This window comes from Phocoena sinus, chromosome 10 (assembly GCF_008692025.1).
Source record: "Phocoena sinus isolate mPhoSin1 chromosome 10, mPhoSin1.pri, whole genome shotgun sequence".
Lineage (NCBI taxonomy): Eukaryota > Metazoa > Chordata > Mammalia > Artiodactyla > Phocoenidae > Phocoena > Phocoena sinus.
This window is the reverse complement of record NC_045772.1, coordinates 10,856,228-10,872,917: the sequence shown is the minus strand read 5'-3', so window position 1 is coordinate 10,872,917 and position 16,690 is coordinate 10,856,228. Positions and strand designations below refer to the sequence as shown.

The 16,690-nt window shown below is 55.3% G+C and overlaps 1 protein-coding gene across 2 annotated transcripts in view; it reads left to right on the top strand.

The window, feature by feature from the left end:
- The window catches only part of CYTH4 (cytohesin 4), a 29,571-nt gene extending 24,546 nt beyond the window's left edge, over nt 1-5,025 (top strand). The window contains exons 9-13 of one of the 2 annotated variants that reach the window (XM_032644658.1): nt 764-875; nt 2,265-2,341; nt 2,723-2,794; nt 3,300-3,454; nt 4,246-5,025. In XM_032644658.1, the coding sequence (XP_032500549.1) occupies nt 764-875; nt 2,265-2,341; nt 2,723-2,794; nt 3,300-3,454; nt 4,246-4,318 (489 nt within the window). In that variant the 3' untranslated portion in view covers nt 4,319-5,025. Of the gene's footprint in view, nt 1-763; nt 876-2,264; nt 2,342-2,722; nt 2,799-3,299; nt 3,455-4,245 lie in introns of both variants that reach the window. The other variant, XM_032644659.1, reaches the window with a different exon arrangement.
- Nucleotides 5,026-16,690: the final 11,665 nt, after the last annotated feature.

The window sequence follows — 16,690 nt, the reverse complement described above, 5'->3', positions numbered from 1 at the left end:
TGATGGACCCTGACTCACTCATCTGACCCTTGAGAGCGGTGCTGGGTGGTCAGGGGGCAGGGAGGGGCTCTGACCCCAGTGTAGTCCATTTACTCTCCCTAGAACACTGGGGGTCAGCATTGTCCATTTTTCAGATGTAGACAGAGCGGCTCAGAGAGGTTGAGGGGTGTGCCCGGGGTCACACAGTCATCAAATGACCGAGCTGGGATTTCAGCCCAGGTGGCCTGACACTGAGCAGGTGCTCTTCCACGCGCCTTCTCCCGCCACTGGCTAGGATTCCAGCAGGAAGGTGGGGGGTGGGAACCATCGGCCGCTAGGTCAGCAAACAGTCGCTACCCTGCTTTAGGCCAGGCCCTGGGGGAGGCTCTGGGGTTATGACACCCAGGCCTTTCCTGGAGGAGCTCCCTGTCTACCTGGGGAAGTCAACCTCAGCAAGCAAACTGACAGCAAAACAACTGGCCGCTGCGGGGACCATGGGTGACGCAGCCAGCACGGTCTCTCTGCGGGGCTCACCCCACCCGCTCCATTCTACACTAGCACAGGGGGAGGCATGACATGGGGTTGGGGACAGGGGAGCACCACTGGGCCTGCGGGGACCGGGGAGGGTTTCCCCAAGAAAGCCAGGGACCAAGGAGGAGCTAACAGGAGGGGAAAGAGTTTGCCCAGAGGGCCAGTGGCCTGCCCGAGATCACACAGGCGGAACCCAGGCCCTGGACTGGGATGAATGTCACGGCGGGTCTTTCCCTCCCTTCTCTCGGGGCAGAACCTCTTCGACAGCATCAAGAGTGAGCCCTTCTCCATCCCCGAGGACGATGGCAACGACCTCACTCACACCTTCTTCAACCCCGACCGCGAGGGCTGGCTGCTCAAGCTAGGTGAGACCGTGCTCACGCACGCGGGGGACGCGCACCGACGTGCCTGCACACTCAGGCCACGTGGCTGCCACACACACGCACTTGACATGCAGCCTCGGGGGTACAGTCAGGTCAGCCCCAGGTCTCCTGACCCCTGGAGCAGCAGTCTGCCCGTGCCATCTGTCCATCTGTCTGTCCTGGGGATAAGGGGACAGTGCGGGAGGGGAACGATAAGCAGGAAGTGGGGACGGGAAGCTGACTGATTCATAGATAAACGGTTCAACCGCAGGTCCTTCCTGAAGCGATTCTGAGTTAGCCCAGACCCAGTGAGGTTAGAGCATCTGCCCAGGGCCACACAGCCAGCCAGTGGCGGATTTTGGTGGGCAGAGGGTTGGGTGTCCTTGAAAGACAGAGGGAGGGAGTGTGACAGGATGTGGCTCGGGGAGCCTCCCCTCAATGGGACTAGGGGACACGGAGGGCCTCGGGCCTGCAGAGGGGAGCTGTGGCGGGTGCCACAGCTGCAGCGGCTCCGTGTGCTCCTGCTACCCCCACACACTCCTGGGCGCCGCCCCAGCAGGGGCAGCCCAGCCAGGCACGGTGGTCCTCCAGGGCAGGGGAGGACAGACGCCTCGTGTTGGAGCAGGGGTCCTGGCCCGGGGTGCCCATCTAAGCCCTCCATCTCTCCAGACCCACCTCCCAGTTTACCCCCCTGCAGACTGCAGCCTCCTTCCTCGCCCAGCTGACTGTCCTCAGTCCCAGGGAAGCTCTAAGTCACAGATCCCAGCTCCTCCACCCATCCTCAGCCTGAGTTTCCACAGCTGCAAAATGTCCCATCCCTGGGACAGTTAAATGTGTGGGAAGCCAAGCACTTGGGCTCTGGGGCTGGGACACTGGGGTTCAAATCCCAGCTCTGCAGACAGACCTCGAGCAGATGACTTAGCCTCTCTGCACCTCGGTCTCCTCATCTGTAAAATGGGGTTAATAATGGTCCCCGCCTCATAGGTGGTTATACGGATTAGTAAGTGAAAGTTTTTTGAAATCTCTAGAACGTTGTCTGGCAAATGAAAGATGAAAGGCTTAGCATAGTGTCAAGCAGGGAGTGGGCCAAGGCATGAACGGAGGGGTGAGGGCAGCAGGAAAGTGCAGGGAATGACCAGCCTGCCCCAGGGCCTGATCATGGAGGAGTCTGGGTCAGGCAACTCAGGGGCAGTGCGGGGGTGATAGAGCAACTCAGGTTTTAAGTCAGGAAGGGATAGATAAGGGGGAAGGTGTGGCAGGCAAGGGGTTGGGGGCTTGCTGCTCAGGTGGGGGCCCAGAGGAGAGCGTCTGAGGCCCTGCTGTTCCATGGAGGGAAGTGCTGATGGCCCAGGGCAGAGGAGGGCTGACTGACTCCACCACTGGCTTTCGCAGGCGGCCGCGTGAAGACGTGGAAACGACGCTGGTTCATCCTGACGGACAGCTGCCTCTACTACTTTGAGTTCACCACTGTGAGCCTTACCCTGCCCTGCCCCTCCCCCCAAACCCTTTCCAGACTCCCACTAAGTGGTCCATTGACAGAGCTTGGGGCCCCTTGAGATCTTTCGGACCTCCTCCATACCCATTTTACAGATGGGGAAAACTGAGCTACAAAGAAGGGAAGGGGCTGGGCCAAGGTGCAAGGCAGAGCCGGGGCTTAAAGTCAGGCCTCCTGACTCCCAGCTCTTTCTCAGCTCTTTCCGTGCTGCTCCCCTGCCCTCTCCAGGGCTGCACAGAGTCGGGGGAGATGGGCACACTCCTCTCTGGGTCTAGGGAGCCCCCAAGGTCACTCCCTGCCCTTGGCTTTGAAGCTCCATTTGCAGATCCTGACCTTGTCTCCCGTTCCCCTGCAGGACAAGGAGCCCCGGGGAATCATACCCCTTGAGAACCTCTCAGTGCAGAAGGTGGATGACCCCAAGAAGCCAGTAGGTATCGGTATGGCGGCCCGAGGCCAGAGCGGCTGCGGGAATTTCCAAAACAGGGTGGGAGGAGAGGGGGTGCCCATCACACCTTCCGGGTGGCTCAGGGTTGCCTCAGTCTCCCTCCTGGGGCCGTGGATCCTGGGGGCAGGTCAATGGCATCAAGAGGGCCCGGCCTTGCTGACTCTCAGAGCCTGACACTGGCTCGGGGACGTTCAGTAAGTCTCCACTCATTTCTGAGCCTCAGTTTCCCCATCTGTCAAATGGGGATTTGAAGAAGAATCATGGATTTAGGCCGAGCCAGGCACGTAATAAGTTCTCAGCGTGAGGAACTGCAGCTTCTGCCCCTTTGCCTCTCACAGGAAGGCCCGGGGGTCGGGTCTGTCCTGCCGCTCATCCAAGCGCTGGTCTTGCCCAAGTGTCTAGGCCTCTCTGAGCCTCCCGGAGAGCCCAGTGTAGCAGCCCTCTCCTTCCACCCCTGCCCTGCCTTCACCTGGCCACTTCCCCACAGTTCTGCCTGGAGCTCTACAACCCCAGCTGCCGAGGCCAGAAGATAAAGGCCTGCAAGACGGATGGCGACGGCAAGGTGGTAGAGGGCAAGCACGAGTCCTACCGGATCTCGGCCTCCAGCGCCGAGGAGCGGGACCAGTGGATCAAGGCCATTCGGTAATGGGTGGGCGGACTGGTGGGGAGGTGTCTCCTGTCACCTTCCAGAAGCGCCTACTTCTCTTGGAGCCCTGTTTCCTTGTCTGTAAAGAGGGCTAACTCTAGAATCTCCCTCCTGTTTCTGGCATGCAAATCCCTTCCACACATATTCTGTGAGCAGCCCCTCTGGGCCGGCACAGTGCCAGGTCCAGGACACAGGGGAGAGAGGCACCGCCTTCGTAGGGATGGTGGAGGATCACGGGAGATGTTGCATGTAAAGCTCTTTGCCCAGCGCCTGTTAGCCTCAGGACCCATAGTGGCCCTGGAAAGACCTGATGGAGGTGGAGAGGAGGCCTTTCTAGGTGGAACAAACAATGCAGGCAAAAACAAGGGGGCACGTCAGGCCAAAGCCACGCTCACCTCCATTTTACACATGAGGACTGAGGCCCAGAGAGTGGAGGGACTCGCCCAGGGCCACACAGCCAGTGAGGGGCAGAGCCGTGACCGGCAAAGAGTCCTGCTGGTTCCACCTGGGCTCTTGTCACCTCCTTCTGAGAGTCTGTTGGGAGCCTGGGGAGGGGTCCAAAGACATTTGGGGGCAGAATTCCCAAGGCTCTCAGGCCTCACCCCCTCCGGCCCCGCCCGTGGGACTCTGGGTTAGGCCAGCGAAGCTGGACACACCCTGGCTTGGTCCTTGCTGGGGTCATCTGGCTTTTCCCCTGAGGCAGGGCAGGCCGACCCCTCCCTGGGACATGAGACTCTTTAAGTCAGCCTGCCCAGCCCTTAAATCTTTTCACCTACTCTCGCTCCAGAGCCAGCATCACCCGTGTCCCCTTCTATGACCTGGTCTCTGCTCGGAAGAAGAAGATTGCCAGCAAGCAGTGAGCTTCCTGGGAGGTGGTGCCCAGCTTCCTGGGAACCCCGTGACCTGTGGTACCTGGAGACCTACCTCCCACCCCAGGGTACCCTTTCCTGGCCCGCAGACATCCTCCTTCAACCCCCTTCACTTCAAGCTGACAGCAGAGGGGAGGAAGGGCTCAAGAAAGAGGGTGGGTGGGAACCACCGAGGGCCCAAAGCCCGATCATGAGGCCGCTGGCCCTGGACACCCAGGAAAGGCCCTGCCCCAGCCCCAAGTCCACCGCAGTAAGGGGTGAGGAAAGCAGCCCAGAACCCGGCACCCCGCCCTCTCTCTGGGGCTCAGTTTCCTCTCCTGTCAGACGTCTCCTTGCCCTCTGAAATGCTGTCAGCCCTCGGAGCAGGAGGGGCCTGTATGCTTCCTACCCTCCGCCATGGTGATGCCCCCTCCTTCTGCTCAGGGGGTTTCTCGGCCAGCCCCTCCCCCATCCCCATCTGGGGCTTGGCCTTCCCTGCCCAAGGGACACACGTACACATCTCAGACCCACCGACAAGACCTCTGGGAGACCCGAGAGCACTGGACTAGAAGCCCTGATGCCACGGTCTCGGTCCCAGCTCTGTCTCCAACTTGTTGTGTGCCCTCGTCCAAGCCACCCTCCTTCTCTGGTTCCTGGAAAAGTACGGTGTTTGGAGAGAAATGTCTTGGCCCTTCTGGCTCTGTGCACCGCCCCCACTGCAACCTCCAACCTGCCAGCAATGGCCCTAGGTAGGTCCCAGCAGGGCGTGAGCTGGCCACCTCCCTCCTCTGAGACTGCTTCCTCTCGGTAGAAGGACAGGATTGGACTGGGTCTCCTAAGGAGCTTCTGGCTGGAGATGTCTGCACCAGAGCTGGAGGGGGCTCTGGACTGAAGGCTGCTGGGAGGCAGAGCGCAGAGTGGGCTCCATCCTCAAGGATGTCCAGCTTAGAGAAGGGGCGGGTGGGACTCCTCAAGAAAATGGCAGACAGCATCCCAGACAGATGTACTCAGGCGGAACTGGCGGTACAATCGAGAAGCCAAGTAGAGAGCTTTGTGAGCTGTGGTTACCAAGAGGGTTACCTGTGGCTACCTGGAGGCAGCGGCCATGCCAGTGAGTGACACAGAAGCTTGTAGCAGAGTCTCAGCTACAGCTTCCCTGCTGGACCACTGCCCAGGGCTCCTGTGGTGGTGAGCAGGGTCCCAGCATCCTGAGCTCCTCTAGCGTAGCAGCATCAAGAGTGGAACTGACTTCCCAGCCCACAGGCAGGCAGCTCTCCAGGGAGATTCCAGCCTGGAGGAGGATTCCACGAACAGGTTTCTTCTCAGTAGCACTTCTCACGCCATCGCACAGGCCCTGGGGGTGTCCCTGGAGGGAAGTTCCCTGGCAGGAAAGCAGGATATGGGGTTACCCCTGCCCCACTCCCAGCCTGCGTGGGCAAGCCAGAGCAAGGTGGATTCCCCCCGGGGAAGGGAGGCAACCTCTCCTCCCTTCCACCTCCCACACACATGCACACTCTCCAGGGTGTCAGGATAGAGTAGCTGCCTTGCAGTGGTGAGACCCCTATCTCTGGAGGTGTGCAAGAACCTGGTAATGATATTTGCACTGACGAGGATCTGGTTGGGCATCTGCAAGAAGAAGCCTTACAGGACGTTTGAGGTCTTCCACAGACTCCATGTCAGCCTGGGAGCTGAGCGCCACCTCTGCTGCCTCATTTGGCCGCTGAAGGGGCAGCCAGGCGTCATGGGCTCTGAGGTTCTCTCCTGCCACTGGTTATACACTGGCTGTGTGACCTTAGTCCACTTCCTTCCCCTCTCTGGTCCTCAGCTTCCCCCCACCGCCGCATCATTGAGAGGGTGGAATGGGGGATTTTCTGGGCATGAGTGACTGTTCTGGGAATCACTCAGAATAGAGAATAAAGGTCATGATTCAACTCGTGAGGGGCTCTGTCCTGTCTGTGACTACATCTCCCATCCTTGAGCCCACCCTGCCCCTTCACCATCCCTTTCCCAGCCAGAGTGCAGGAGGGCCAGACAGGGAAGAGTGGACACTCCAAGGACCCTGGACCCTCATTCCCTGGGCACTGGGGCTGCCACACTGGGCAGATCTCCAGGGGCTGGATTTGTGTCAGGGGTCCCTCAGAGCATGGGCAGGAGTGCACTGGTTCTGCCAAGGCCGGGGGAAAGCAAAAGAACTTTCCAATAGGCTGCGCTGTCTAAAGAGAGAAAGAATGCTGCTCAGGAGATAGGTAATAAGCTCCCTGTCTGCAGAAGGATGCAAGTACAGATTGGCTCCAATGATCGCTTGGGGTGTTACGGGGGGACTTGAATTTGGTCATCTTCATTTATTTGTACTTTCCACAATGTTCATTAAGTGGACAAGACAGAATCCCTGTCCACATGGAGCTTACATTTTGGTGGTCTTGAATTCTAGGACTCTAGGCAGCACCCTCGGATGTGTAAGGCACTGAGGTAGCCCCTACACCTTAACCCAGCCCCCTGCCTGAAATTCCACCGTTGAGTCCCTCCTTGAAGACCTTAAGGTGTTGGACTGATCAACATGCTTTCATTCGGCCCAGGCTTATGGAGCACCTACTATGTACCGGGTTCCACACACACAACCAGAGGTCCAAAGATGATCAAGGCAAATCCCTTCCCCTCAAAGGGAGCTCAGTCAGCCGGGGAAGACAGGTGCAAACGAGGCCTGACAGCCCAGGCCAACACTTGCCGGTTATATAGAGTGGAGCACAGGGGCTGGTGGAGGACTGGGCTGAGCTGGCCGGAGAGGCAATCTAAGGGGCTTCACAAAGGAGCTGTACTTGAGTGTTGGCAATCAGGTGGGAGAGAGCTCACTCACGTCTGCTTCTTCCCACCACACACACACTGACTGCAAATTCCTCACACGCCAGACTGTCACTGCTCGGTGCCTGGCACAGAGGAAGTTGCCTAATACTTGGTTAGACTGAAGTCAACTGAAAAGGCCCTCAGGGCCTCCACATCCGGAGATGCAAATATCTGGAGGCGCAGGGAACTGCGGGAACGGTGGTGCCGGGCTGGGGCGGGCGGGCTGGGGGGTGGGGGGCGTGGCTAGAGAGGCAGGCAGGGCCACATCGCAATCTGATCCAGCTCTGACTTGCTGGCTCGGGAACTCCCCTGCTCCCGTGGCCTCTGCCCACCTTCCCACCCTTCTGCCACTCTTCACTCTGGGCAGCAGGGGGCTCCCACCACCCATGGATGCGAGGTTCCACGACACAGCCAGACCGGAGATGGGATCAGCTCCCCCTTTCAGGGATGAGGCCTCAGCCCGGAGTAGAGCCTGGAACTGCGCCTCCTGGAGACGGATGCACCTGGTCGACTAGGACCTGCGGGCTTGAGCAGGCCCGGACACCCATGGGCACAGATAAGCATGGGCCGAATGAAAGCATGTTGATCAGTCCAACACCTTAAGGTCTTCAAGGAGGGACTCATGCCAGGCACAGTCAGCCCTGCTCAGCCTAGGAGTTGGGATACCCTGGGCTCTGGCTTTCTGGCTGCGGGACCCTGAACTAGTAGCTTACCCTCTCTAGCCGTGATCTTCCTCCTTGAAGGGTTCTGACAGGTGAGTTCTAGGACACAAACCTTTAGCGGGGACCTCCCTGTGCAAGGGAGTCTCAGACATGGGTACCAGGCAGCCCCTGCCCTGGGGTGAATTGAGACTGTTGTGTGTGGCAGGGTGGGTGGCAAGTGAGAAGGTGCCACAGAAGCCACGTACTGTAATAGGCCACAGGGGGCAGTAGTGAGGCCATCCGGAGGCCCTGGGTTCAAGGCCCGACTCTACCCTGTGTCTTAAGCAAGTTTCCTAAGCGTTCTGAGCCTCGGGTTTCCCATCTATAAAATGGTAATGATAGAACATATGCAAAATACCTAGAACAGTGTTGAGTACCCACTCAGGGTTACACGCTACTATTATCATCCATCACAAGGCAAACTAGGTACCTGCTTTTATGGAGATACAAAGCAGGCTGGACCACTAGAGGAGGAAAGATTCGGGGGGGGGGGATGGGGGGGTCGTAGATCTGGGTAGGCTTCTTGGCAGAGGTGCCCATGAAAGGTAAGATAAATGGAGGCCTGGCTCTTCCAGCCAGGAGGAGCCAAAACAAGGATGCTTGATAAGGCAATGTATTTCTGGAACTCCCTTGAGCCCCCAAAACAAGCCCCCAAAGCAAGAGGAAGAAAGGTTGAGGGGAGCTGGGCCCTGCCAGGGGCTGAGCCGTGTACACGATGCTGTAGTCCCTTGCATCTCCAAGGCCACCGAGCCCCTTGTCATGAAGCTCTGGCTGGGGATCCAGTAACATGGCTGCTGAACTAGGCCATCACAGAACGAGGGGGAATAAGCTTGGCACCGGATGGCCTGGGGTGGAGCAGGAGGGGGCAAGGGGGACCCCTGCCCAGTGCCTGGGAAGTCGGAGCACTTCTGGCCTGGAAGCACAGAGCTGGCCCTGGGACCCTACGCCCGCATGCCCAGGGCCAGGAAATGGGGGGCAGGCAGCCAGGAGTCGAGCGGCAGGTATGAGAGACCTGGAGAAATTGATTTATTAGAGACGACGAAAGGAGCTAAATATGTTTGCCAGCTCAGTGATGACTCAGGCGCTCCCCAGGGGTCCACAAATTGTGAGCATCAAAGAATCAAAGACAGGCCTCCTCCCACCCGGGCTCTGCCAGCCTGGAGCCATCCTTCGGCAATGGAAGGACCACTCCAACTGTCCTGAGAGCCTGGTCCTCAAGGGGCAGCAGAGACCTAGCCACTCCAGCCAGCATCCCCTGCCCGCCCCCCACCCCGCCAAACCTCCCCAGAATGGCTGAAGAGTGAAGCTTCAGAGTGAGACAGATCTGGGTCGAAGTCCTTGGCCTGGCCCCAAATTGCTGCGTGACCTTAGACAAGTGGCTGACTCTCTCTGGTCCCACATTCACCAGGGGCTGACCCTCTCTGGTCCCACATTCACCAGGGAGGACAGATGCCCACCAAGCCAGGGCCCTTCCTCCCTCTCCCTGTCTGGCAGTGTCATTCCTACCTAATTTGGCTTCTTCCAGACAGCTGTGAGCCTGAAATCTACCAACTTCCCTCCAGGAGACAAGCCAGATTCCACAGGGCCTCATTTCCGGAGAACATGCTCTTCCGGTACCAGGTTCCAGGCTGGTACTGGGCTCCAGGAGAAACAAGAATGAATCAGAGTCAGAGGCCGGAGGCAGGACAGACAGAGGAGGGAGGAATGATATCCTTGTGGGGCAAAGGGCTAGGGGTTGCAGTAGGGGTGTGGGAAGGGGGCCTGCGGCACCTGGGAGGACCAGTGGAAGAGGGGCTGTCGGGGGTGAGGAGGGACATCTGCCAGGCAGTAGGGGGGGACGTGGCAAGGACTGTGCAGCAGCGTGGCACGGCTGGGGAGCGGTGAACTGTTCACTGGGCACAGAGGGGGCCTGTGCCTAGAACAGCAGCAGTTGAAGTTGAATAGAAGCTGGGACCAGGCTGGCCAGCGAGCAGTTAGACTCTGTCTGGATGGGGAAGGGGAAGATGTCACAGCAGGAGACAGGTGGGGCTGGAGGCTGTTTGCAGGTAGTCCTTCTGGCTTCGTAGCCTGGGGCTGCCAGGCTCAAGGGAGGGTGTGCGATTTGATTCAGCTGCTGGACTCCAAGGCCCATCTCTCTGCTTCCACAAAGAGACCTCCAGCTCCATCCAGGAATTCCTTGCCCTGTAAAATCATCCTTCCCCTTCTTCATGCAGAAACTGAGCCTCACAGAGGTCAAAGGACACGTGCTAAGGGGTCACCCACCACGGAGGCTCCGCGAGGAAGACAGAGGCAGAAGGTACCAACATTTATTGAGCATCCTTCATCTCATCTATCCTCCCAGTAGCCCACGAGGGAGACAGGATTATTCCCATTTAACAGATGAGGATGTGGAGGCTCAGTGAGTTTGTGACTTGCCCAGAGTTACATGGCCAGGAAGCAGCATCTGATCAACTTGTTTTTGTTGAGCTGTTGAGGCCAGGAGGAGCCAGGAACCTGCAGGGAGTTTCCAGCAGAAGTGGAGGATTAATCCATGACCTTTACAATCCCCTTGATCTCTTGAAACTAAAGCTTAACTCTCTTCTCTTCCTGTTTCCTCCAAAATATTTTCATTTAACAAAATGAAAGAGCCCAGAAACGACCCAGCTTTGACCCAAAGAAATTATTTTTTGAATAAAATATCCTCTATTAAAAAAGAATAAAACAGGGCTTCCCTGGTGGCGCAGTGGTTGAGAGTCGGCCTCCCGATGCAGGGGACATGGGTTCGTGCCCCGGTACGGAAAGATCCCACGTGCCGCGGAGCGGCTAGGCCCGTGAGCCATGGCCGCTGAGCCTGCGCGTCCGGAGCCTGTGCTCCGCAACGGGAGAGACCACAACAGTGAGAGGCCCGCGTACCACAGAAATAAATAAATAAATAAATAAAACATGTTCATTGGAGAAAATTGGAAAATGCAATGATCAAGAAGAAAAAAAAAAAAAACTTAGATCAAGAGTTCTTCTACCTGATATCATAAACATTTCAGATTATTACCAGCACACCTATACACTGTATATGTTAACATCTCTGCAACGCTTCTACCGCACAGACAGGTTTGTAACGTGCCCTTAACACCATGGAATCGATATTTCCCCATGTGTACCAGTCTGCACAGGCTAGTTTATGCTGTGGTAACAAATAACCCCCAGATCTCAGCAGCTTCACACATAAAAGTTTACGCCTTGCTCACACTGTATGTTCAGTGGGGTGTCGGACAGGGGCCTCTGTTTATCACAGTCACTCAGGGACCCAGGCTGCGGAGGTGCCATCCTGACACAGGCCACTGGGAGTACTGTCTTGGACATGTTATCACTTCTGCTCACATTTCATTGGCCAAAGCAAGACACATGGCCACCTAACTTCAAGGAGCCAGAGAGTTACCCTTCTACCACCTGCTTATCAAGAAGGGAGGATAGAAATACTTGGACGGCAGCACTAATGCCCATTGTAATTAGGATGGCCAATTGTCCTCACTTGTCAGGACCAAGGGCTTTCCTGGAATGTACTCTCAGAGCCATAACTGAGAAAGTCCAGGGCAAACCAGGATGAGTTGTTCACCCTCCCTGTACCATGTTATATATTCTTCACAAACTCATTTCTCAATGACTGCACAGCAGTCCATCTAGCAGATGAGTCATGGTTTTCCTCCCTAATCCCCTATTGTTGGAGACTTAGATTGTTTCCAGTTTTACACGTTTATAAATCCAGTCTTAATAGCTTCATGAATAAAACCTTGTCCATATAGCTTCTCAGAAGTGCAATTACTGGCCATTTTTCAGTCTCAGAATACCCGCCGTCCCTTCATATTTCAAAAGAGTTTGGAACAACACAACCTGCCTTCTACAGCAGAAGCAAGGTCCACTCCTGAACACTCACCCGGAGCCCTGAGCAATCATTCTCCAATCTTAGCAGCAGAATCCCCTGGAGGGCTTGTTGAAACGGACTGCTGGGCCCCACCCCCAGAGTTTCTGATTCGGTAGTCCTGAGGTGGGGCCAAGAATTTGTGTTTCTAACAAGTTCCCAGGTGATGGATGCTGCTACTCTGGGACCACACTTTGAGAACCACTGGCCCAGTGGTTTAATGCCCCTGCTTTGTAATTTGACAGGTGATTCTGCTCAACTACTCACCAGCTGTGTAACCTTGGGCAAACTGTGTAACTGATCTCTCTCAGTCTCAGTTGCCTCATCTGTGAATTGGAGCCATTGTGAGGATGAGCGCAGCAAATATTTGGAGAGCTCTTAAAAGCATGTCACAAGAGCTCAGTTAAAGATAGCTACAGGGCTTCCCTGGTGGCGCAGTGGTTGAGAGTCCGCCTGCCGATGCAGGGGACACGGGTTCGTGCCCCGGTCCGGGAAGATCCCACATGCCGCGGAGCGGCTGGGCCCGTGAGCCATGGCCGCTGAGCCTGCGTGTCTGGAGCCTGTGCTCCGCAACGGGAGAGGCCACAGCAGTGAGAGGCCCGCGTACCGTAAAAAAAAAAAAAAAAAAAAAAAAAAAATATATATATATATATATATATATATATATATATAAAAACTGGATTTCAGATGATGGGATTTGTTGTGCCCTGACAGCTGGGGATGGGTGTGGGGAGTGGGGAGAGGGTGCCCTCCTGGCTCACCTCAAACCCTCTCTCAGAGTATTGGGTACATGCAGAAACCCAGGGCCTCTCAGCACTGCCCACCACGCCGCACCCTCAGCTCTGCCCCAGACACAGCCATGTTGTCTGTCTCCCCAACTGCAGAGACCCCCTCCAGAGAGGCCCTGGGCAGTTCAGGGTTGGATGGGGCCACTGGAAATGCAAGGGGACAGGATGACCAAGGGTGTAAGAACTGGCCATAGACCTTAGACAGCCTCGGTTTCAGATCTCTCAAGTGTTTGCCCTATGAATTCGCCTGAGACTCTATTTTCTCATCTACAAAATGGGAGTGATATTGCCCGCATGAATGGAAAATTTTTAATAGATCACCAGCCACAGCGCGCTTAGCACACTGCTGGGTGCAAAGCACTCAATTAATGGGTCTTGTCGTTATGCCCAATTCTGTTCCCAGGGCGGGGGCATGAGCCCCACAGCCTTTTCCTCTGTTTGGACTGAAAATACCCAGCACCGCGGGTCGCAAGTCCCCAGGTTTCCGCAGAAATGAATCTCGACGCCTCAAAGAGCCCTTGCGCGTTCAGGCTTCGAAGCGCGACCCCAGACCCTCCAGGGACAGCTCAGCGCATCAGCCCTGCCCGGGAACTGCATCGCCCGGGCGCCGGGACTCGGAGAGGCCAGAGTAGTGCGGGGAGGGCGGAGGGGGCTGCGCCCCTCCCCACCTCCCCCGGGCAGCTGAGTCCGCGCCGAACGGCCTGCAGACGAGCCACGCGCGCCTCCCCGCTCCGCGTCACCGCCACCAGGCGCGCCGCTGGGGCCTGATTTCCATAATAATCAGCCGCAGATCTTCCGAAAAGACCGTGAGCGGCCGCCGCCGCCCGTCAAGGATGCTCCGGTTGGCGGACGCCCCTCTACCGACCAACCCCGCCACCCCGCAGGGAGCCTCATTCTTAAAAGCTTTCGAGATACCATGGGCTCGGGAGGCAACTGCGAGACACCCGGGACGTCGCTCTCACCATTAAGGGGGTTGGCGGGGGCGGGCGGCGAGGAGGCCGGGAGAGGCCGAGGCTCGATTATAGACCAGCCTCAGAGATAGGAGCAGAGGAGGGAAACTGAGGCAGATAAGGGCAGAGGCACGTCTCCGGGCAGGTTCTCACAGTGCCCCTGAGAGCGGGTTCTCTGCTAAACCCCACTTAACAGAGGGGGAAACTGAGGCCCGGAGAGGTTTCGGGTCTTCCCAGCTGATGAGGGCTGAGCAGGGACCCCCTTTCCGGCTGACAGATCCAGAGCTCGCGGCCTCCTCCCAAGAGCACGGCTGCGCATGTGCATCCCAAGATGAGTTGACCTTGGAGACAGACTGAGCAGAGCCCGCAGGAGGGACGACGCCGAGGCTTTGCACGCACCTGGAGCTGATCTGGTCTGGAAGTCCACCGGGCTCGCAGAACAGAGTTCGAACCCCAGCTCTACCAGCTGCCAAGCAGGGGTAAGCAAACTGCAGCCCACCAGCCAAATCCTGTCCACCAAGCTGCCAGGAACTAAGCATGGTTTTTACATTTTTTAATATTTAAAAAAAATCAAAAGAAGAATAAGATTTCCTGACATGTGAAAATTATACGAAATCCAAATTTCAATGTTCATACGTATAGTTTTATTAGAACACAGCTCTACGCTTTTAATATTGGTTACTGAAATCGCTGCTTTCCACTACAACGGCCCAGTTGAAACATCTTGACGGAGAGACTTGGCCCTCAACGCCAAAGACATTTACAACCTAAATCCTTTCCAGAAAAAGTTTGCCAACGCTTGCACTAAGGGGACAAGTGATGCAGTCTCTGAGCCTGTTTCCTCATCTGAACAAACGGGACTAACATTAAATGAGGATTAAATGAAAAGGGCAGCAAAGCACCAGGAAGTTCGCTCCTTTCTCCCTGCCCCCCTTGGAAATACTTTTCGTTTTCTCCTAGCCCCTGCCACTTGCTCCCTCTCCCATCCCGGAAGCACAGCCACCGGGATGAATGCACCTTGAACTCAGTGTCCACCGCCCACTGCCTAAGCCTGCTTGTCCTCATTCCATCCTTATCAGCTGAGCCCCCAGCCCCCTACCCATCAGTGACCAAGGCTGGCTGGCTCCCCATCAGCGCCCAGCACAGTCCCTGGCACACAGTAGGTGCTCAGCAAACACGGTCTAGATGAATGGATGAGTGGATACTTGGCAGTCTTTCTCTTTTCTCCATTCTCTCTGCTCTGACTTCCGCCATTTCCTGCTGTTAGACCCAAACGGTCTACGAGGGATTCCAACTCGCCCAAGAACCGCCAAGAGTCGAGAGCCGTTGCAACACGCAAGAGGTTTATTAGGAGCCGATGCACCGGGGTTCCCTGAACCTCACGCAGGAGGCCGATGAGGAACCCCTAAAAGCGGAATCACATACTTTTTATAGGTTTATTTACTCATAGGGCGGGTATATTCTCACAATGATTGGGTAAATGTGGTGACTTTTGAATTCATTGGCTTAGGAACTTTTGCCCCACCTTCTGGCCGTTACAGTTGTTTGTTCATTGTGGCGGTTAGGGCATATACCTGTTATGGGCAACTGGAAAATTACCCGCTGGCTGGAAAGTCCCCGTCAACTGAAAAACTCCAAGAATTGGTTTCGATAGGGAGAAGAATTGGTTTCGATAGGGAGAAGGAGTGGTGCAAGAGGTTGGTTTACGGGAACAAGTGAGGGGGTGGAAAGTCCCTAAAGGCCCCACATTCCCCCCTTTTGTTTTTTTGTAACTAATTTCAATCATGGAATTTCAGTTTCTTTTTGCGAGTTTTGGTATTGTTGCCTTAGCATTAAAACTTGTACCGTACTAATGCGTTCTCTAATAAAGGCTATCAGGCGATTCAGAATGCATGGTCCAAAAGTTAAGAGCAACAATAAAATAATGAGGGGCCCTAACAAGGTGGAAACTAAAGTAGTAAGCCAGGAATATTTATCAAACCATGATTGAAACCATCTTTTTTTGATTTTCCCTTTCCTGTTGTCTTTTGTCCAGGCGCTCCCTAAGTTTGTCCATAGTTTTGGTAATAGCCCCAGAATGATCAATATGAAAACAGCATTCTTCTTTTAGTGCAGCACATAGTCCGCCCTCCTTAAGGAACAGCAGATCTAATCCCCTCCTGTTTTGCATTACCACCTCTGAAAGCGAGGTGAGGGATTCTTTTAACTGAGTTATGGAACTTTCTAACGCCCGGAGGTCGACATCTACAGCTTGTCTCAAGGCATCATAGTAGTGAGGTTGTTGAATGAGGGCTGTTGCACCTGTTCCTACCCCGGCTGCCATTCCTAGTCCTAGGAGTACAGCCAGGGTGAGGGTTATGGGCTCTCTCTTAAACCTTCTTTTGCCTTCGTATTCATCTAGAAAGGATGAATCTGAATGATAAATGAGTCTGGGGACCAGCTGAACTAACACACAAAAATCGGTTGAAGCTTTAAGGACCTCTAAAGAAATGCAGGGGGTTAATCCCGTGTTACATGCCCACCATCCATCCGGAGGAGGGAGGAGATACCCTGAGCCCTGTGGGAGGCTTGAATTGGTACAAAGATGTCGATGGGACGAGGGGGGCGTTCCTACACATGTACTGTTTCCTAATACTGAGGCCAGGGTCAATTTACTATTTCCTTCTTGTTTCCATCGACATTGGTCTGGAGTGTTAACATTACTATAATTAGAATTATATCCTATAGCATCATAATAAGGGGGAGGAGCAGCATAGCAAAGCCAACATGATTTGGTAGCCTCCGGGTTTGTGGCATTTAAAACCTCAAAAGCCGCCTGGACCAATGAGAGCATTTGGTCCCGGGGGGGTCTTGGGCTTGATTGTCATTCCTTTTGGCTCAAAAGTTTGGTTTCTTATCTCTGGCAACGCTGTGGGAGGGGCCAAAGGTAGCAAAGAGTGCCCTATCTCAGGGTTGGGGCCTATAGGAACTGGAGTAGGGGTTTCAATTTTTAATTTGATGGTCATCAGTAACCCATCATCATATCCTTCTTTGTAAAACCTAATTCCCCATGAATGGCCATTTATCCATTTTTTATCTTTTTTTCCTGGCTCACTAAAAGAAATTTTGAGGGGGTGGCACCAGTTATTTAGACATTCGGGGCTGATGGGTTGGGGTCCCCCAGAAGTAGTATGAGTATAGTTGGCTGTTACCTTAATAAAATCCCAGGC